This window comes from Panthera tigris, chromosome F2 (genome assembly GCF_018350195.1).
Source record: "Panthera tigris isolate Pti1 chromosome F2, P.tigris_Pti1_mat1.1, whole genome shotgun sequence".
In the NCBI taxonomy this organism is placed as follows: domain Eukaryota; kingdom Metazoa; phylum Chordata; class Mammalia; order Carnivora; family Felidae; genus Panthera; species Panthera tigris.
The window spans coordinates 20,120,473-20,143,052 of NC_056676.1; the positions used below are offsets into that span (position 1 = coordinate 20,120,473).

At 36.9% G+C, this 22,580-nt stretch overlaps 1 protein-coding gene across 4 annotated transcripts in view; it reads right to left on the reverse strand.

Annotated features, from left to right (window-relative positions):
- The window catches only part of SLCO5A1 (solute carrier organic anion transporter family member 5A1), a 307,342-nt gene that overhangs the window by 45,371 nt on the left and 239,391 nt on the right, over nt 1–22,580 (reverse strand). For 3 of the 4 annotated variants that reach the window (XR_006213026.1, XR_006213025.1, XM_042973270.1), the window contains exon 7: nt 17,862–18,026. The exons of the other annotated variant lie outside the window; for it this stretch is intronic. Coding sequence is in view for 1 of the 3 variants with exons in the window: in XM_042973270.1 (XP_042829204.1) it covers nt 17,862–18,026 (165 nt within the window). In the remaining 2 variants the exon portion in view is untranslated. The remainder of the gene's footprint in view (nt 1–17,861; nt 18,027–22,580) is intronic. 4 annotated transcript variants of the gene reach the window in all.

Sequence of the window (22,580 nt, forward strand, 5' to 3'; positions counted from 1 at the left end):
AACTTTTTAAAAAGAGGCATTGGGTAGAAAGCACTAGAAAAGAAACAGATGACATGGGTCTCACCTGACTTCCCAATGCGATGACGAGCACCACCAACTGATCCATTTTTAAATCTCGCAGCAAAATACCAATAGCCTCTTTCCCTTATTGTTCTGATCTTATCTACTGTCGGTTTTGAATAATAAAATCACACATTTGCAAATAAAACTTCTTTTAGGAAGACACTAAAGTATCTTGAAAAGATACAAGAATAGGAAAATGCAGGGGTGCCTGGGTGGCTCAGTCAGTTGGGCAGCCGACTTCGGCTCAGGTCACAATCTCACGGTCCGTGAGTTCGAGCCCCCCGACGGGCTCTGTGCTGACCGCTCAGAGCCTGGAGCCTGTTTCAGATTCTGTGTCTCCCTCTCTCTCTGACCCTCCCCCGTTCATGCTCTGTCTCTCTCTGTCTCAAAAATAAATAAACGTTAAAAAAAATTTAAAAAAAAAGAATAAGAAAATGCAATAAATATTTTAAATTTCAGCCCAAATGACATGTGAACCAGCAAAAGAAAAAATGACAGTATAGCAACAGTCAATGCAATGTACCTCCCAACTAATAGCCATGGGTGCCTCTCATACTGTTGTGGTTACTGGTTCACTACCAGACCCAGATATTACACTGAGGGGCTTCACCAGAATCAAAGGTAGCCCTGTATCTTTTCACATTTTAATTTTCACCAAAATGAAGGACATGCAAGGCACCTGCCAAATAAAATAGATTTTTATTCAAAGCTGGAGAGGAATAGCCAATATCTTAGACAACTGGGCTGGAAATGAAAGCAACCATTGCAAGATGGGGAAGTGGACAGAATAAAAAAGAAGGCAATTTAATAGGTGTGACTCAAGTTGCAAGCTGTTAGAGCAAGAAAGGACTTTGTGTTTTAGTATTTACTACTATATTTTAGCCTTTACTAACATTTTCAAAATTATTCCTACATTATATGAAATTAATTGTTTGAGTTTCTTATTTGTTATCATAGAATCACAGAATTTGGGAGCTATGATGGGGAGTGCTACTTATCCCCTGAGGACTACCCTTCTTTCTTCTAGAAACACCAATAGTCTCCTATTGGTGGCAAGTTTTATTTATTTGTTTGTTTGTTTGTTTTTATAAAAGACCAGATAGCGAATATTTTCCACTCAGTGTGCCTGACAGTGCCTCTTACAACTACTGTTATAGTGCTAAAGTAGTCAGTCTTGTGTAAACAAATAAGTATAGCTGTGTTTCAATAAAATTTTATTCGCACACCAAACAAAACAAAACAAAACAAAACAAAACAGGTAGCAGGCTACATTTGACCCAAGACTCCTATTCTAAAGTAGTAGTGTAGATTATGGTTGTCTGAAATGCAGACTACATTTCCCAGACTCCCTTGCAACTGGATGTGGCCATGAAATAAGTTCTGGTCAATGTGATGCAAGCAAAGGCAGTACATCCATTTACGCCTTTCTTCCCCTCTCCTACCACCCTGCTGCTATGAATGCTGGGTTGACAGCTACACCTCTCCTTTGGACCATGAGGACAAGAGTCCAGATGAAGCAGAAATTGGAAATTGTCTCAGTTACTGCAGTCACTATACCATTCCTGAGCTTCCTATGTCCAGATTTTTTTGTGAGGGTGAAATAAACATCTATTTTCCTTTGTCCTCTGTTATTTTGAGTCTCCAGTATTCTCAGAAAAGTGTAATCCTAACTTAACACAGGAGATCAGAGATCATTTCTTCAATTTCCTCATTTTATAGACGACAAAGGAGAGAGAGAGAGATGTATGACTTAATTTGGATCAATAGCTTGTTAATGCCAAAACAAGGGCTAGACTGTAAATGTTTGATTCTAAATCCAAAAACTTTTCTAAATTTTGTATGAGGCTAACACTTCCATAGACATACATTTAAATTACAAACATTTGTTATTTTCTTTGTGTGATCTTTCTCAACCATTTAAGTCACTTGTTTTCCCTAAGAATGGGTGTTTGGTTTTTTCTAAAAGTGAAAGAAAAAATATTTTTATTTCTAGAAACTTGCTTTATGGTTAATTTTTCCAAATCGTATATTCAGGAAGGGAAGTGTTTTAGACAAATTTCTCACCTAAAGCAGCAAAATTCCTCAAAATTTCTTTCAAAAAATCTTACCTATTATTGTCTTGAATCATAAGGTACACATCAAAAAATAAATACTATGGATTAAAGGTTAAATGTGGGAGCAAGCGGTCTTCAACTTTAACCAACATTAGCAGAAACAACCTAAAATCATATGAGGCAAATGAACTTTTATAGTGTTTTCAAAGCACATTCATATCAATAATTTAATGGATCAATATAATGGCTCTATGAACAGGTATTATCTCCTTATAACACATAAGGAAACAGACTTTGGGAAAATGAAATGACAATATAATCATCATGATAAATTTGTAGAGTACTTTAAGCCTTAAAGCACTTACACTTCATCTTATCCCATGAGATGGGTTACTATTTATCCTCATTTTCCGTAAAATTAAACATTCAGGAAAGTAAGTCACACAAATGATATCAGCAGGCTCATAGAGCACAGCCAGGACACAAATCTGATTTCCAAGCCAGAGTCCTTTCAAGTCTGAGAGGAGAAAGCTACTATCTGAATTCCAAATCCATTGTTCCTTCTAAAACTGAAACCTAGTCTCTTAACTCCTACCTTTTTTTGTTTCAATTCGTTTCACTGTCTCCTAAAACAAACTTAAGCCTTCAATACAAAAAGGATCAAATTTGTTAACATTTGCGGTGTGTGTGTGTGTGTGTGTGTGTGTGTGTGTAAATATGTACCTGTGTGCATACAAGTGTGTGTATGTATTGTGTATGTGTATAGATGTGTGTGTGAAAGCATACAGATGTGTGTGTATATACACATGTGTGTGCATATATGAATGAATTTGGTTGAGGCAGATAGTGATGAGTCTTTATCTATAATTTGTCCTCAATGTATGTTAAATATATACTATTTGGCAAATTATTCACATTTGAAGTTTAATCATATAATATAATAAGAAACAACAGGGGCGCCTGGGTGGCTCAGTTGGTTAAGCGTCCGACTTTGGCTCAGGTCACGATCTCACGGTCCGTGAGTTCGAGCCCCACGTCGGGCTCTGGGCTGATGGCTCAGAGCCTGGAGCCTGCTTCCGATTCTGTGTCTCCCTCTCTCTGTGACCCTCCCCCGTTCATGCTCTGTCTCTCTCTGTCTCAAAAATAAATAAACGTTGAAAAAAAAATTAAAAAAAAAAAAAGAAACAACAAATGATATTCACAGAAGAACCTACCTTCTAGGTTCACCACAATACCAAAAGTACAGCACAAGACCAGAACCTTGACTTCAGCTCTGGTGGACTATTTGTAAAGATATATTTGTTCTTAGAATCAGGAGACTATAATTGCTGGAGAGGATGTGGAGAAACAGGAACCCTCTTGCACTGTTGGTGGGAATGCAAATTGGTGAAGCCACTCTGGAAAACAGTGTGGAGGTTCCTCACAAAATTAAAAATAGACCTACCCTATGACCCAGCAGTAGCACTGCTAGGAATTTATCCAAGAGATACAGGAGTACTGATGCATAGGGGCACTTGTACCCCAATGTTTACAGCAGCACTCTCAACAATAGCCAAATTATGGAAAGAGCCTAAATGTCCATCAACTGATGAATGGATAAAGAAATTGTGGTTTATATACACAATGGAGTACTACGTGGCAATGAGAAAGAATGAAATATGGCCCTTTGTAGCAACGTGGATGGAACTGGAGAGTGTGATGCTAAGTGAAATAAGCCATACAGAGAAAGACAGATACCATATGGTTTCACTCTTAGGTGGCTCCTGAGAAACTTACCAGAAACCCATGGGGGAGGGGAAGGGGAAAAAAAAAAAAGAGGCTAGAGAGGGAGGGAGCCAAAGCATAAGAGACTCTTAAAAACCTAGAACAAACTGAGGGTTGATGGGGGGTGGGAGGGAGGGGAGGGTGGGTCATGGGTATTGAGGAGGGCAACTTTTGGGATGAGCAGTGGGTGTTGTATGGAAACCAATTTGACAATAAATTTCATATATTAAAAAAAAAGATATATTTGTTCTTACATAACATTAAAACTGTTTTGTTCTACCTACAAAGCAATTTTTATTAATAGATGTAATGTACATAACAAGTGTGTGAATACAAATTAAACATTTCTGAAGTATTTCTAATAGTCAACATTTTATTCACTTTTTCCTTGCATCCCTTAACAAATGATTTGACATGACAGGCTGATAGTTTTAAAACATATGAACAAGATTATGAATAGAAAAGATAACTAAAAAGAATTATATAATCTTCTTCTTAATGCCCTCCCCCCAAAAAAAACCATGAGATAGACACTAATTTGTTTAGGAACATTTCAGTATGCTTTTTAAAAACAGCAGCTAAAAAAAAAAAGCACAATATGGGAGTATCTACACAATTAAGTGGAACTCCACAAAATAATGATCTCATTAAAACTAAAAAAATTAGTTCTCTTCTTTAAAAAAAAAATTAGTTCTGGTATTTTCTAATTGCTGGTTGATCTAAAAATTCCTCCACCAGAGATTCAAAAGTTTTTGTTTTTTTTATGTTTATTCATTTGTGAAAGACAGAGAGAGAGAGAGCAAAAGAAGGGCTGGGGTGGAGAGAGATGGGGACACAGAATCTGAAGCAGGCTCCAGGCTCTGAGCTGTCAGCACAGAGCCTGATGCGGGGCTTGAACTCACAAACCGCGAGATCATGACCTGAGCCGAAGTCAGACGCTCAACCGACTGAGCCACCCAGGCACCCCCAAAGGTTTTTATAATATGAGACCATTGCACATTATTTCTTCTATTTCCTCTATTAATTATATTATTTCCTCATTTATTCATCTTCACATGCATCAGAGTAGTTTGCTAAATGACAGACACTCAGAAACTACTCAGTGAATTCAGGGAATGGACCTACTATCCTATCCCTAGATTATGAGCCTAAGAGAGGCTGGGAGCACGTACCATAAAGCAAAATTCTCCCAAGGGCAGATATTCTATATTAACATGAAATTTTCTGGCACCTTGTTCTGAGATTCTTGGGAATCTGATCTAAAGACAAATAAGATTTATCTATTATTAGTTGTCAGCACTGAAAATGCCCTTAATGCTCTACAGTACTTGGGTAAACTTAAAAAGTTGTTTTGCTTAAGTATTTTAATCATTTTTCAATTAATGTGCAGAATACTTTGCTTAGCAAAGTTAAGGCCAATGACTGTTTAAATAAACAAAAGTTTTAAGTACAAATTGACATACAAGTACACATAATACATATATAAAACCAAACTGTCAACTTGTACTTATATACAGTGTATATGTACATTATATATACATATTTATATATGTTGTGTTTTATAGATACAAACATACACACATACATATTCTTGTAGCTATAACTACCAACACATTGGTTACATGAGCAACTATCTCAGAGAGCAAGGCTGACAGAGGACAAAAAGAACTTGTAATGTCATGAAGACAGATGTTCTATTGGACAATCTATGGACATTTATACAGCTGTCCTACAGCTGTCCATTTCTGGATAATTCCACCAATCTCAATTGCATTTCCAAAAGAGATGTATTTATATAGAATATATTTCAAATGCAGGAAGATGTTACAAAACATTATTGAACTACTCAATACACAACAATGGTACATTAATTGTTCCTGGCACAGGTAAGAGAAGCATGCACCTATAATGTCTCTAAACATCCAGTTTAGTCAAAACGCCAACATGAATTACACTCATTTTTATTGTAAATAGAGATATAAAATTTTTTCAGTACCATGGCTTGGAAACATTAACTGTTGGTAACAAATTTAACCCCATATTTTGCTTTCTGGCCAATGAAAAGAAGACATCAAGTTGAGCCTGACAGCAAGGGAAATTTTCTGTGGTCCATCATTAGATGGTTCAGGTTACAAAAGGACATTGTTTCCACTTCTAATAATGTTTAAGCCCATATTTTATTGTTTAGTTGAAAAGAGTAAGGTATTCCCTTGTCTATGTGGTAATAAACCGGCCACGCTCAGGGGCAAGATCTTCAGAAAGCATTTCTGAGGAAAGGAGGAATGGTGGCACAAGCTGGGAGTCAGAAGAGTTTGTCTCTAGCTCTCCAGGATGCCACTACCTGTGCAGCCAAGAATCCTTCAGTTAGAGCCTATACCTCTACTTATCTATCCACAAAACTGGGATAATGTTATACTCTGAGCCCCCTCTTCCTCATCTCCTTCCATAGCAGTCCTGACTCTCCTGTCTTATTACAGATGATGGAATATTTGATGAGTAGAGAGGAAAGCCAAGGTCATTCCCATTAATAATTAATATTTATTTACATTTAATAAATATTTTTTTAAAAATTTTATTTCAGTATAGTTGACACATGATGTGACATTAGTTTTCACTGTACAACTTAGTGATTTGGCAAGTTTATATGTTATGCTATGTTCGCCCCAAGTGTAGCCACCATCTGTCCCATTACATCGTTATATCGTTGACATATTCCTTAGGCTCTGTCTTTTATTTAATAAGTGGTTTTGAAGCACTTAAAAACTTCAACAGCCCTATAAAATCGATATGATTACATCATTCACAACTAGTAAAGCAGAGGCCAAAGAAATTAGTTAACTCACCCAAAGTTACACAGCTAATAAGTGGCAGAGGCAGACCTTAAACCCAGATATTCTAACTCCAAAATCCATATCCTTACAACATATCAGCTTATAACATATTGGCTCACTACAAAGCATGTGGGGATCACCTCACTTTAGCAGGGTACGGACCTGCCAAAATGGGATCATGCTCGGTAAAATGTTCTTGAGCTCTCAAAAGGAGTATAGTTAATTACCAAACTACCTTAATCCTTGCTAATTCCTCCCCACCCACCCCCCCAAAAAGTAGCAATTCACTACTGAGGAACTACTTCAGTTCCATCACATACAACAAAAGAGAAAAAGAAAAAGAAAAAATATATATTTAATATGTCTAATTTGAACTACCAGGAAAAGGTATTACATACACCTTATATATACCTTACATATACCAAAGCAAAATGTTAAGACATTGACTAACTTGAATGCCTAGAAAAAGAAATTGCTTGCAAAAATCAGAAAATTTTGCAGGGTTGGCAGGGGGTCGGGGAGTGATGGTGGGATGTTTGCTAGTTGATCTTTGAAGAAAGGTTGTCTAATTCAATCCTTCATTCAAAGAGCAGACTGAGGGCCAAAGAGATTAATATTTACAGTCATTCATTCATCAAATCTATTGGGTGCACGTCAATGCTGACTTAACCAAGGATACGATGCACTTAGCAGCCTCTTACTTCTGTACCGGACATTTCATTCTCTCCCTTGGGTTTTCAGTCCTTTTCAAAAGCTCCCTAATCTTTCTCAACTCAACTTTTATACATAAATAAATCCTGCTCTGTGAACGAAATGTATTCTTTTTGATGGCTAAGGCTCTCAAGGGGCCTCTGGGCCATTCTGGACATCAATGATCATCAAGGGGCAATGAATGTAGATGTAGAAATCTGGAGAAAACTGGTCTGAATGTCCTCTGAGCCCATAAAATCCCTTATAAGTGATGCCTGTCCTCATTTTTCTCTGTGCACGCATACACACATGGGTGTGCATGGGAAACAAATCCCAGACATAAGGACTAGTAATCATCAAAGATGAGTGGAACAAAAACATTTCATTTAATTGAGAGATTTAGTCATCTGGCATTTCACTGCACAGTGCTCGAATATATGAAATTAAAATACTTAAAATGTCTTTTTACCCACTAAGAGTTATGCAAAACAGACATATTGGAAAGTTGAACAATAAGTGGAGAATAAATCAAACTGAGATATCAAGATCTAACCCTACCTCAACACTGATTTAACTGAAATCAGTTTCACGTACAATGTATTACACTTTAAAGCAATGCACTTTATAATTTATATTGCATCTCTAAGCCTCCCTCAGTTCAGATAAAATAATCCCTCAGCCTTTCACATTAGTGTCAAGTCTCTTGTCTCCTCTTTCATTTTCCTGCTGTTAGTCACCTTTCATCTCTCTTTTTACTCCTCAAATCCATTTCCCCCAGATCATCTTTGCTATTAATGTTTCCCCATGCCCTAAGTCCTGCCTTCACTCTTCTTTCTGCTTTAGATGTCTTTTCCCAAGAGTATCTCATAAAGTGGGTATTGCAGTTATTCCTAATGGCTACTTCCCAAACACTGTGCCAACCACACAATCTACATTCCCTCATTTAATCCTCACAATCTCTACCACTCACAAAACTTCATGAACTTGTCCAAGAACACAGGAAGCATTATAGGGTCATTATACTACAAAGTCCTTGAGGATGGGATCGCTCTATATTCTCATCATGGTTTTCCTAGAACTTGCACAGTGCCAGGCCCATAGGAGAAGTTCTATAAATACTTGTGCAAGATGGATGGATAGGTGGATGGAAGGAAGGATGGAAAGAAGGATGGATGGATGGATGGATGGATGGATGGATGGATGGATGGATAAAAAGGATGAGCAAGAATTTCAACAAGATCTGTCTCCTTCCAAAACTGATCCTCTTACTCAATGCATAAAAAGTTGGAGGAGAGATCATTTATGCAATAGAAATTCTAAAACATAAGCAGCTTCCCTGAGGACCAGCCCAATGTATATATTATGGACCTGTATTATGGACTGCTGATGTACAGCTTGCAAAAACTGCTCTTTACACCTGTTTTATCCACTGTAAACTAGAGAGACTAGGCCCTCCACTGCAGCATTGCAACAAAGGCAGCAAATGATGCCTAGAAGGGCCCCTTTCTATCATTGCACCTAGCTAAGAGTGGAAGCCTAACGAAGGTCACCTGCTTTTACCATCATAGCACAGACTCATACTAAAGGAAAGACTCCATTTTGATCTGGATTCCCAAAAGCTATATAGATTTTTCAAAGAGCTTTCAGAAAGATTCCCTCTTTTGATCATTACAGCACTCTGAGGGAAAATGCTAAGCCTTGTTGGGGGAGGGGGGTAAGGACTGAGTATTATACGACAAATATATCCCTGAGCTCTCCGTTTCCCTCTCCTGTGTGGAATCCGCTTTTTTTTTTTTTTTTTTTTTTTTTTTTTTTTTTTTTTTTTTTTTTTTTTTTGCTGGAATAAAGGTTAATTGAAAGCTGGACGAGTAAATTAAATAGTTAAAAAGAAAGAAGTATTTTAGACAAATGGGCTTTTTAGTATGAAATTACTTCACTATATGTGTCATTATAGCAAAAGAATGGAAAAAACCCAATGTCCTCAAATCAGGGAGCAAATAGACTATCCGCACAATAGCATACTGTACTATTTGGCTGTAAAAGAAATGAGCGAGGTCTCTGAGGTACTGAACAGAGTGTATGGTATACCAATTCTGGGGTAAGAAGGGGGAAAGATGCTAATATAAAATGCTCATGCATATATTACATATATTGCATACTTAATACGCATATTTACACTTACCTATTCAAAAGGAAGCAAGTGGGATAAACTAATAAAATGCTACCTTTATAGGGAGAGAGAGAACTGGGACAAGGATGCAAGCAAGGCCTCTCTGAATGTCCTCTGTTTTACGGTTTTGACTTCCCAATCCTGCAAAATGTATTACATAACTTTTTAAAATTAACTTAAAAATATAAAAATAAAATAATCCCTAAAAACTGAAAACAAACCAAAGCCAATAAACTCCCCAGTATATCGAGTTGGTGGCATAACCAGAGAAGAATCATTTCAAATAACTTTAGGTCACAGTATTTTACACAGCCGTTAAGAGATAGCCTAAAGATAAGAAGAACCACAAAGAAGTCTAAAACTGCATTTCATATTTCATGGTTGGTAACAATACTGATATTTGGTTTGAAGCTATTATACACACACATACACACATGTATATACACGTGAAACTATTACGCACACACATGTATACACACTTGGATAAATTATTCTAAAGTCACTAGGAAAAAAAAGACTTTCAGAATTAGAGCAAAGAGATACAATATAATATCAAAGAAGTTAATTAATAACCTGCTCTTAAGTTTGAAGCAAAAATATCAGTATAACTTCATGATCTATTTTTCTCTTTATTAAAAAAAATTTTTTTTTAAAAGGCCTAACAACAATGACAACCTGGTACCAATGAGCAACCCTACTGTCCAGATGGTGATCTCCAAATATCATTTTCCTCTAAAAGGAACCACAGCTCCTTGCAGAAACATGACTGATCCCAAGTCTAGGGCAGGAAACATAATATAAGCAAGTCATTTTTTATCATGCCAGAAACTGAAAGACTACTGAGCTAGTGCCAAAGGATACAGGTGCTAACTTGAAAGGGCACCCAGTGACCAAAGACCGGACAAATGGAGCATCAAACAGAACAATGACCACTATGGATTAAAGCACATCAAGCTTATAAATAACCATGAGTTCATTATATTTTCAAATTTATCGGTGACTATACAAATCTGCTAGAATATAAATTGTTACTCTGGAAATTGGTAAACAAAGGGAAAGAATAAAAAGAAATAAGGGCATTTGGAGAACTGGCCAAACAGGAAGCTGGTCAGTTGGTGAATTAATTAATTTCGAGCAACTGACAGACAGACAGACAGATGGAGATCCATGATACACTGATATGAATAACGCTCCCAGCAACTTCTGTCTGTCTCCTGCCCCAGGAGGTTTCTGCTGCTTTACTCCTATGATCGAGACTAAAAAAATCCCTCCTTACAATTTCATTTGAATGTATTACTTTGCCTAACAGGCGGAATTTAACAAAATGCCTTCAAATTGCCACTCTAAATCAGACTAATACAAAGTTTGTTTTAAATCAGAAAACCTGGGGTGCCTGGTTGGCTCAGTTGGCTAAGAATCCAACTCTTGATTTTGGCTCAGGTCATGATCTCATGGTTCATAAAATCGAGCCCCGCATTGGGCTCTGCACTGACAGCATGGAGCCTACTTGGGATTCTCTCTCTCTCTCTCTCTCTCTCTCCTCTGCCCCTCTCTTGCCCATGCATGCTCTCTCTCTGTCTCTCTCTCTCAAAATAAAACAATATACTTGAAAAAATAAATAAGTAAAAAATAAAACTTTAGAAAATAAATAAATCAGAGAACCTAAGATAACTTTTTAATAGGAATTTAAATTTAACAGTTTCTTACAGAGGGAGGTGGGTGTGGGATGAGCTAAATGGGTGATGGATATAAAGAGGGCACTTGTTATGATGAGCCCAGGTGTTGTATGTAAATCACTAAATAAATCACTAAATTCTACTCCTGAAACCAGTATTACAGTATATATTAACTAACTAGAATTTAAATAAAATTTGGGAAAAAAAAAGAAAAGAAAACCCCCCACAGTTTCACAACATATAAAGGGGGAAAAACTAATTTTTACTGAGCAGCTTTTCATACTAGGTATGAAATGCTTTAAGATATAATTATTTCATTTCATTTTTTCAGTAGCCCTGGGATATGAACACTCACATTTTACAAATGAGAAACAAAGTGGTTAAGTGACTTGGCTAAAATCATGCATTTAGTTAAATGACAGATCTGGGATTCAAAGAGAGGTCTGTGGATTGCATCAGGCTGCCCACAGAAAGAAAAACAGATCATGTGGATGTTAGACATGGCCAAAGTTGGTGGCGATGCAAATTACTAAAAATACCACGGAAATGATGACTTGCTTAATAACTAATCCCCTTGTAAGAAATTAACTCTATCGGTTATATGGTTAAGAATAAATTGATTTGGTACGTGTGGCCTTAGGAAAATTATTTAATCTAAGATTTGCAAAAAGGAAGAAATCAGAGTTCACTCCAGTCCAAACTATTATTTTCTAGATTAGAAAACTATTCTCTGATAAAGAAAAACTGATAAACTTACAGTTACACAGTGGGCCAAGATGCCGTCCACCTTATGTACTAACGTACCCTGGACTAGCTCTGAGGGGTAACTTCACAGGCCTGAGATCCGCCTGGGCTGCCTGCTGAATCAGGGCACTGACTCCTAGTCAAGACGTGAAACACACAGATTAATATCGTTGATCCCAACCTGGATCTGAGGAGTTTGGGGATGATTTGTACCAGCTTTTAGCACTGTTTATTGATAAAACTGAGCATGAAGATTTGTACCTGGTCTCGCTAAGACCACCTGGAGAGTTCCAAAGCTAAGGTTGGTTATGGAGCAGGAACTCACGGGACCAGCAAAATACAGAAAAGAAAAATATATAAAAAATATTTTGAAGTATAAAAAGTATTATAGGGGGCGCCTGGGTGGCTCATTCGGTTAAAAATCCAACTCTTGGTTTCAGCTCAGGTCATAATCTCACGGTTTTGTGAGTCCAATCCCCGCGTTGGGCTCTGCACTGACAGCATGGAGCCTGTTTGGGATTTTCTCTCTCCCTCTCTCTCTGCCCCTCCCCCATTCACACTATCTCTTTCTCAAAAATAAATAAATAAACTTTAAAATTTTTTTGAAATCTATAAAAAGTATTATGAAAATATAACACCAGCTGAGCCTCCATCTGGGGCTCTGCTTCCTGGGTGTTTCAACTATATGTCAGCGGTGCCAGATATAAGAGAGAAAACTGGTCCTGCCATGCCACCCAGAGATGGTCTGTGACTGACAAGGACACTCTTATTTCAGTGCCGTTGCCATGGAGTATCCATGTGTAAACATCCTCATCCTAAGTCCTCTGAATCTTCTTAAGCAACTGAACTCTGTGTAACCACCACCATTAGTGCATTGGCTAAGGATCTGCCACATGGTAGGCACTCAAACATGTCTGAAATTAACTGGCTAATCAACAAATAAAAAGAATCTGAGTATCTTAACTTACTGTCCATCATTACGTTCTACAAAAGTCCTAATTAGCACTGAAGAAAAACACATGTAATTTAGTGTAATAAATACCTTTCTGCCCAAAAGACAAAGATCCTGTAATTGCCACTCTTAGGTCCTAATAGCCTCTATTTATCTCAAGATTGTTTAAAAGTATGGAAGTGAGAAGACTCTAGCAACTGCAGCAGGATGTTGGTTTGCAGGGACCTTCCTCTCCTTTCCCAGAGCACAGCGTGTTCGAGGGTCCACCCACATCTTGTGGAATCCAGTGTCATTGCCTGACCTTGGAAATGGGCAGTGCTGCTAAGTGCATCCATTCTTAATATGGTCCATTTGCACTTAAAAGTTTAATGTTAATGTTAAAAAAACTATGTATACATTTATAAAATTGGTATAAAATGTATTTTTAAAGAAAGTATTTTTTAATGTTTATTCATTTTTGAGAGAGAGACAGAGCGTGAGCAGGGGAGGGAGAGAGAGAGGGAGACACAGAATCTGAAGCAGGCTCCAGGCTCTGAGCTGTCAGCACAGAGTCCGACGCAGGGCTCAAACCCACAAACTGTGAGATCATGACCTGAGCCGAAGTCGTACGCTTAACCAAATAAGCCACCCAGGAGGTGCTCCTATTAAACTATTCTTATAAAATTAAAGAAATGGTATAGAAAAGCTGTAGATGCCCTCAGAAGAATGAAGCAAATCAAAGCATGTGCATGTCTCTCTGGCTTCTAAGGATGCAGGGATTCCCAAAGGCTGCAATCTGAGTTCAGTGGTACTGCTTTGAATCTCATCGACAAAACTTTGAATCAGTAGCTAAAGACAGATGGCAATTATTTGGTTAATTTGACAACAATAAAAATGACGGACATTAAAAAAAAAAAAAATCACACCCCATCCTAATCCCCTTACCAAAGAAATAAGTATTTTGACTATTCTCCAATGAAAAGCAAAATAGAGTTCTCCATGGCCATTTCTCTTGCAAAGACCAAGTGTCTAACCCTTTATAATTCTGCACACAAAAGGGCAGGACCCCAGAAAAGCAAAGGTGATGCTAAAGGACACCGATGCTCTGAAAATGAATGTTGTTGACCATGGCTCAGTGACAAAGGCTGCTATAGAAAGGGAAGAAGTTGAATCTTAGAATACAATTTCTCTGAAATAAAAAAAAAAAAAAAATTTAAAAAACAACTGCCTAGAAGTGATAAAATAGCATAGGTCTATTATAATATTTCAATAAAAATCACATATGGATAGTTATATACTCCAACACACTAGCCTCCTGGCTCTAATTATTTGCATGTCTTTAAGCAAGTTATTTAAATTTCCCTAGACGTTTCCTCAACTGGAAAATGGATATAATCAAGAACACCTACTACACAGGCACTGGTTACAGGGATTAAGTAATGTCCATATGAAAAAGTTTAAATAGTGTCTCCTGCTTAGTAAACATTCAGTAAATGTCAGTAGTCGTTTTATTATCACCATGATTAGTATAGAGCTGTCATTCTCAGACCTGTTCAAGCTGCATGACCTCAAATGGAAGGTGCTACTGTCAACATCATCAATATTAATTTTCTCCTTATAATATATGATTAAGTTGGGTGCTTGGGTGGCTCAGTCGGTTAAGCGTCCGACTTCAGCTCAGGTCACGATCTCACGGTCCGTGAGTTTGAGCCTTGCGTCGGGCTCTGGGCTGATGGCTCAGAGCCTGGAGCCTGCTTCCGATTCTGTGTCTCCCTCTCTCTCTGCCCCTCCCCCATTCATGCTCTGTTTCTCTCTGTCTCAAAAATAAATAAACGTTAAAAAAATTTTTTAAAAATAATAATAATATATGATTAAGTTGTATTTTTCAATTTATATTGTGCCCATTTGAAGTTAGGGAAGATTCAGCACAAATCACTAGTCACCACTTCATTGAATCCTCACAACATGGACACCTAGAAACAGGGGAGCTATTGTCTTCATTATACAGGTAAACCTCAGTTTCAGCTGAAGTGTAGGAAGCAAAGCGATTTGCCAAAAGTAACACAGCTAATAACCAGCAGCGGCAGGATTCAAAGCTGCTCTACCTCCTCCTTCAGGGCTCTTTCCCTTCTTTCAGCCTTTCCTAAAACAGCAACCTCATAATAGTTCATTTGAATCAACAAATGTGACCCTAAATGGGTTAGCAGAAAGACCACAAACGAGAAGAATGAAACATGAACCCGGATTCACTGCCATTGTGTAGATACAAATACAGGCAGCTCTATACATATCTTATGGCTCTGGTTTGAGTCTTTATAGACACGCCACCATACCCTACCTCCCCCTCCACCCCCCACATCCCAGCCATACATACACATGGCACAGTGCTGTGCACAGAGCTGGTACTCAAGGACTATAGGAGACAGATACATGTATGGAACTTCATCTCTACCATATAACACAACACAAGCAAATGGCTCTGGAAAGGCCAAAGTATTTACCCAAATAATCCTCTTAAATATTTTTTTTTTTAAAGAGAACCTTAGCTTGAAAATCTTGTCAGATGAGATTACAACTATTTTTAACATTCTTGTTCAGATACATTTCTTAATTCTCCATGTCACTTACATGCATATAAAGAGAATAAAAGATTAAATTAAATTAAATAAGTTCTTTAAAAATATAAATCTCTGCTCAGAGGGTAAGAAGAAGGGTTCAATTAACAAAAATTCAAAAAATCAAGGTAAGCTTTATAAAGGATTATCATCCTTGTTCATCTTATTGTTATATGACAAGCAATCTTCCACTCTTAATTAATCTGAATACCTTTTGACTATTATTATTTGTTATCTATCTGGAAAGGAAGGAAAAAGAATATGAGCTGGGAATAAAAAGCCTTTTATCAGAACACAGGAGACTATTAAACATAATATAAATTGCATTCACAATGATTATTAAAACAAAGCAAAACAAAACAAAAACTACTGATGACAAAACCAGAATGGAATTGTCACTGGGTGATGTTGCTTTTTTAATCCTGATGTTAGAACAGGAGACGAACTAATTCTGTGAGCTAGCTTTATCTAATCCTGCACTGTCCTTCACTGAGGGTGCCATGTTCAGTGACTACAGCATTGACCACACCGCTGTGGGATTCCGTAGTGAAACACCCCAGGTCCAACTGAAACCTTTATTTTTCCACAAGTAGTTTTATGTCTAGCCTATGCCTCCAGCAGTGTCCAACAGATAGCCAATATGATTCAATATGTATCAATTCCTACCTGGCTCAGCACTGTACTAATGCCCCTATAACTATAGGGGTCAAAATGGCACCTCTGGATGGAAATGGGATGATCCAGACAGCTTTGTTCCCCTAGTCTGGCTGGGACAGGGGTACATAGGATAGAATAGCAGTGTTTCTCGATGTGGGTCCTGAAGAAAACTGTTCATGGGAGAGATGCCATTAAAAAGTTGGATTTCATAGTCAAATGTATTTGGGAAAGACAGTACCCTTGAGCCTTCATCTGGGAGTTTCACCACACAGATTGGCATATTAAGGGTAATGAAGAGTCCTGTGGCAAACAACTGTAATACATTGTTCAACTCAGCAGGTCCCCAATTTATTTGACTGTGAATCTCCGTGCCAGTAACACCTTCTAATACTGAAACTTAGGGAAATGCTTGAGACTACTCTGCATTTATCAGCTGTGTGGCGTCAGATCTAGCAACGAGACAACACTTGTTTCCCTGACCAAGAATTGTTGCTCAAAGGATTAGTGTAAAAATTAAATTAGAAATGCATCATTCAGGTTTTGATCTGTAAATTCTATTTTATACATGTATAAGTAAATATGTAAGGAAAACATATTTTGAAAAACAAATGGGGAAAAAATATTTTGGGGTGACAATTACAATGGTCCAAAGCAGTATACCCTTTACAAAAATATTTGCTACCAGGGCCCCACCACCCAGTATGTAGGTCTTTTCATGTGGAAAATGAAATAAGAAAACAAAGTGATCACCTAAATATTTCAAGCCAAACTCTCTTTCTACAATCATATAATTTTGCCTGTTAACTTCCAGATAATTCTAACTTGCCAAGTTTGAATCCGGACATGGAGGATAAAGTGGGAGCCAAAGTCATCAGAAAAGGTATCATAAGTCTCCACTAAACTGTTTAAGTAATATTTTAATAACAAATTGAGCCTTAGAAAGATATAGTCATTTGACCATCGTTGAAACCACTAAGGAAATATCCAAAATATTATGATATAATGCACTGAAAATTCCCCCCATATCTGAGAGTTAATGTCCCCATATTTCTGAGCGCCTAATATACTATGAAAAAAGACCTGAGTACTATGTACAATGGGTACACGTATCATAGCCTCCAAAAATCATTTTCCCAGACATAAAACATCTTCTAAAACAAAATTCATAGATTTCCTTTATAAGTTCAAGTATCTCCAGTAATTCGATCAAGATCCATTTATATTCATCAAGAGGATATCCTGGTACCATGGACCTGATCTACTTTTCATATTATCCATTCAAAAAATGTTTTCATTAATTTTTCAAAATTTAACTCACGTCAACCCATAAAAAGATATATTCATATTTAAATTTGAAAGCCACTGCCTGTTACATTCTTTTTAACTGAGAACCACTAAAAACATAATTATGCAAAGTTATCCCTTTCCAAAATACAGTCGGTAAAGACGTCACACGGTAACACAATCTGAGTCAATGAGAAAACAGTCAAGGACCCCTTCCTCCTAAAATGGGGGTGGAGTCTGGGGCGGGGGGGAGGCAGGTAGCCGTTAATTAACTTATTAAACACTTTGATGTTAGAATGAACTTTCTCTTCAACTCATTGCATTTTAGTTTAGTGGTCAAAAATGATCATGTTTTCAAGGAGCTCTAAAGGCAGTGCCTTACCAGTGTAGATGCTGGCATTGGAAGCTGGGATACCAAACTGTGACTCGATGAACTTGGGAATGAAGGTAATGAAAGCAGTTACAATGGCACTCTCAGCTGTGTATGACAAACTCACAAAAAGGAATGTCATGTTGCTTAAGATCCTGACAGCTGCTCTTGGTAGGTCTACAAAATGACAAAAATGACAAATGAATGTTATAAATAAGGGATGGAAAGTAAAATAAAATTGAATTGTTTTTGAAATGAACTGGAAATAGCCATTCAGCAATTTTCGAGACTATTGAATAGAGAATAAAAGAAAAACTTGATGACTGATTAGAAACCAGCCCCTTTATTAAACAGATTTGGGTGTTCTTTTTTTTAATTTTTCAACTAGGATAAAGAAATTTGATAAAGTAGCAAAAAACATATCCATACACAAATAACCTTATAGGAGGTATCCAACCTAGGACTTCTGTTTTAAAAACTGTTTAAAACAAATCATTTACATTTTTATTAATTAAAACAATGTTATTCTTTGTTAAGACCCAAAAATATACTACATGTGCAAAGTACCTACAATACAGTCCTACATTACAGTTTCCCCTTCATTCACCAGGCACTTCCCCGAGAAAATGAACTTCTGAGTTGTCATGTTCCTGACCCGGCACTGCAGACACCCACAGCAGGGGAACTGGTACATGACTTTGGACATCTGATCTTCCAGCCTCATTATGAAACAGGAAATGATGCAGCTAAAGGGGCTTAAGGGACAGGTCACCAGGTCAGATACTCCAAGGGACCTCTGGACTGGGGAAGGAAGAGAAATGATCTCCAAAGGACAGCCCAGAGGTGGGGGCTCAGCACCTGCCCAGGTGCCTCTCAAGGGAGAGACAGTAGTCTCATCCTCAAGTCTTGGCGTTTATTTCATACAACTTGCCATGTATATGCTCTAAAATGTATGTCCAGGTGTCTTCACTGCAGCATTATTAGTAATAGCAAAAATTTAAGGAAAAAAACTAAATGTCCACCACTGGAAAATGTTTAAATAAGTTATGGCACAGCCAAATAATGAAATACTATGTAGTAGTTAAAAAATGATGTAGGGCTAGATGTACTGGCATAAAAGGAACTCCAAGAAGTATTTTTATTAATGAAGAAAACAAACTGCTGCAGAAATATACATATACATGTGTATGTAAATATATATACATATATTTATATGTATATATATATATATAAATAATATCTAAGTAAAAATCACACAAACCAAAACAATGCATTTATATGTGGTTGAATATATACTTCCCAATATATACAACACCAAGAAATTCTGTAAGTAGGAATAAGATTGGGAAAGAGGAATAAAGGAGATGCTTGTGCATATACTTTTGTATTTTTGCATGTTTATAATGTGAATTAACTCACATGTATGTGATCTTTATTTACATATCTTGGAATGTATCATGGAAAAGAGAAGCTGTATTGTTTCTGACATGTGCAGCATCTCAGTTATGAGAACAGTTATCTCCTTATTCTACAACATAATAAAATCATTTCAAAAAATTAAGCAAAACTTGTTACTAAAGTTATAATTCATAGGCTATTCACTAGAATTTAAAACTTAGGAAGTCAAGACTATCTGCTATTATCATTTTAAAATGCAAATTAATTTTAATGTTCTATATCTTAAGTTAATTGTTTAAAGTTTCAATGAACATTTTAAAATAAAATTTAAGATGCATTCTTCACTTTTTAACATGGATAAACACACCAGAAAAAAATAATTACACTACTTCATAAAATGACCTAATATTCTCTTATAAATATGCAAATAAAAAGGCTATATCTAAAATTTTTAAATTAGAAAATTAAGATTTTCTTTTTTTTTAAGAAGATTTTCTATCAACATTTGGAGATGCAAACTAAATTTATTTGGTATATTAAAAGGCAATGTGTTTAATCTAAAACATCTGGTGAAATTGTACATTTTTTAATCCAAGAAGATAACATATGCATCACATGAATGTTTTAAGATACTAGTTATAGAAAACTGAATTTTCTTTTATACTCATTTGGTATGATAAAATAGCCCACTAATTTCAAAGCTAACTAAAAATGTATGCGATGTTGGGGCGCCTGGGCGACTCAGTCGGCTAAGCATCAGACTCTTGATTTCTGCTCGGGTCATGATCTCATGGTTCATGAGTTTGAGGCCCGCATCGGGTTCTGCGCTGACAGCATGGAGCCTCCTTGGAATTCTCTCTCTCTCTCCTTCTCTCTCTGCCCTTTCCCTGCTTGCTCAGTCTCTCTCTTTCAAAATAAATAAACTTTAAAAAAAATATGTGTGACATTTCTGTCTTCTCTTTCATTAAAGAAAAAAAGTGTTATTGAAGAAGGATTTAGTAAAAGTTGACTTTCAACAACTTCAAGTTAGCTTCCTCCTTTCTTCCATGTTCCTCCTTCTGTTTATTAGAGCTAAACCTTCAGCATACATGCCCCACAGGAGCAGGGGGACCAGATATCCATGGTTGTGTCTTTTGCCACTGGGACAGGGAATTTGTTTAAATATAGGAAGAGTGGGTTAAGTAAGTACATTGAGACTAATTGCAATCAGTTTCTAATGGCCAGAGAAGGGAGTTACAAAATGGACAGGGGATAGTTACATATCAGGTTGGAACTGAAGGTAATGGTGTGAATTCATGGGATGGATAGATAGATAGATAGATAGATAGATAGATAGATAGATAGATGATAGATAAGATGATAGACAATAGATGGACAGATAAAGATGATAGATGATAGATTTGTGTATGTGTGTACATACACATATTTCCTAATTCTCTCTTCTACAGGGTTTAGAAATAGTATAACACCCTAGGAGCAATGAGCCCATCTAGCACCAGTGCTTGGTTTTTAAAGGCCATCTTCCACTAAAAGGAACCAAAGCTCCTTGGAGAAATGTCTAACTTCAGAGGTGAGGCAGAGAAAATACAACATGAGCCTGGAAAATCTTGTTAAACAAGAAAGCAAAGTGCTCAAAGAATGATGGAGACTTGCCAGAAGGATACCAAAGACAGTTTGAAGGATCCTCAACAGGCAAACTTGAAGCAATTTGAGGTCAATGGATGCTAAAAGTGGTAAGTGAAAGTTTAATAGAAATAAGACACAGTCCTCATTATTCATAAATTTAGTATTTGCAAATTCACCCACTCACTACAATTTATTTGTAACTCCCAAATCAGTACTCGCCAGTGATGGGGTGGGGGGGTCTCATTCAAGGACATGCACAGAGTTGCAGGACACACGCATTCTTGGCTAAGGCTGCATGAGGCCTCTCACTTTGCCTTCTCGGGTCAGCTTTCATGCTGCAAACAAGTGTCCTTTTCACAAGATATTGTCACATTTTTAGCATTTTTGTGCCTTTGGTGATCTCCCTTTTTCAAATGGCCTCCAAGCATAGTGCTGAAGTGCTGTCTAGTGTTCCTAAGAGGCTTTCATGTGCCTTATGGAGAAAATACATGTGTTAGATACACATCCTTCAGACATAAGTCATAATGCTGTTGGCCACGGGGGCTCAGTGTTAATGAATCAACAACATACAGTAAAACTTTGGATTGCGAGTAACTTGTTCTATGAGTGTTCCGCAAGACGAGCAAAGATTTTTAATAAACTTTAACTTGATAAACGAGCGATGTCTTGCAATATGCCAAATGTCACATGATCACAACTGAGCCAATGGTTCTTCTCTTTCTCTCCCTCTTTCTCCCTCTCTCTCATTTGTTCACTGCAGGATTGTGGGTGATCGTCAATGCAATGTCACATTTCTGTGAAATCCTCAAAAGGAGGCAAAAGCAAGTGTCATTGAATAGGTTTCTTGTTAAAGTTGCATAAAAAGAAAAAGATTCCATTGAACCAGTAGATAGCAGGGATTCTGTTATTGGTAATGAAAGTCATCCTACACAATAACCCTCCTCTGTCTTGTCTCCCAAGGGTAAGTGCAGGTTAATTTGTTTATTTTTCTTTACTTATTATTTTGTGTTATATTACAGTATTGTCATCATTTTTACATGAATATTTTTGGGTTGTGGAACGAATCATCTGAGTTTCCATTATTTCTTGTGGGGAAATTCACTTTGATATACAAGTGCTTTGGATTACAAGCATGTTTCCGGAATGAATTCTGCATCCAAACCAAGGTTTTACTTTATATTAAACAAGGTGTCTTTGAACAGAAACACACATAAACCAAGGTTATGTACTGACTGGTTGACAATTATGTTGTGACAGGAATCCACCCCTGTATTTCCCCTAGAGCGATGCTTCCGTATTCCCTGACTCTATGTTCATGTTATTTTATGAAATATAACTACCACGAATGAGACTCAACTGGATTTGCATAGTTTCAAAGTACCTCCCCACAAAATATTTACAAATTACTTATTGACTTATAACTGCAATATATTTATTAACTTTAGAGAAATCTGGTAGCTACAATCTTACCCAAGAGATAAAAGTTCACTAGGAATTAGCATTATATACCTTCTGTTTTAAGACACTGAGCACAGCATCATCTCAGTTGTATGCCTATCAAACCCAAATTGAGGGTCATTCTATAAAGTTATCAGCTTGTACTTTTTAAAAAGATCAAGGTCATAAAAGATAAAGATATATAAGAAACTGATCCAGATTGAGGAAGGCTAAAATACACCATAACTAAATACAACATGTGATCTGTGA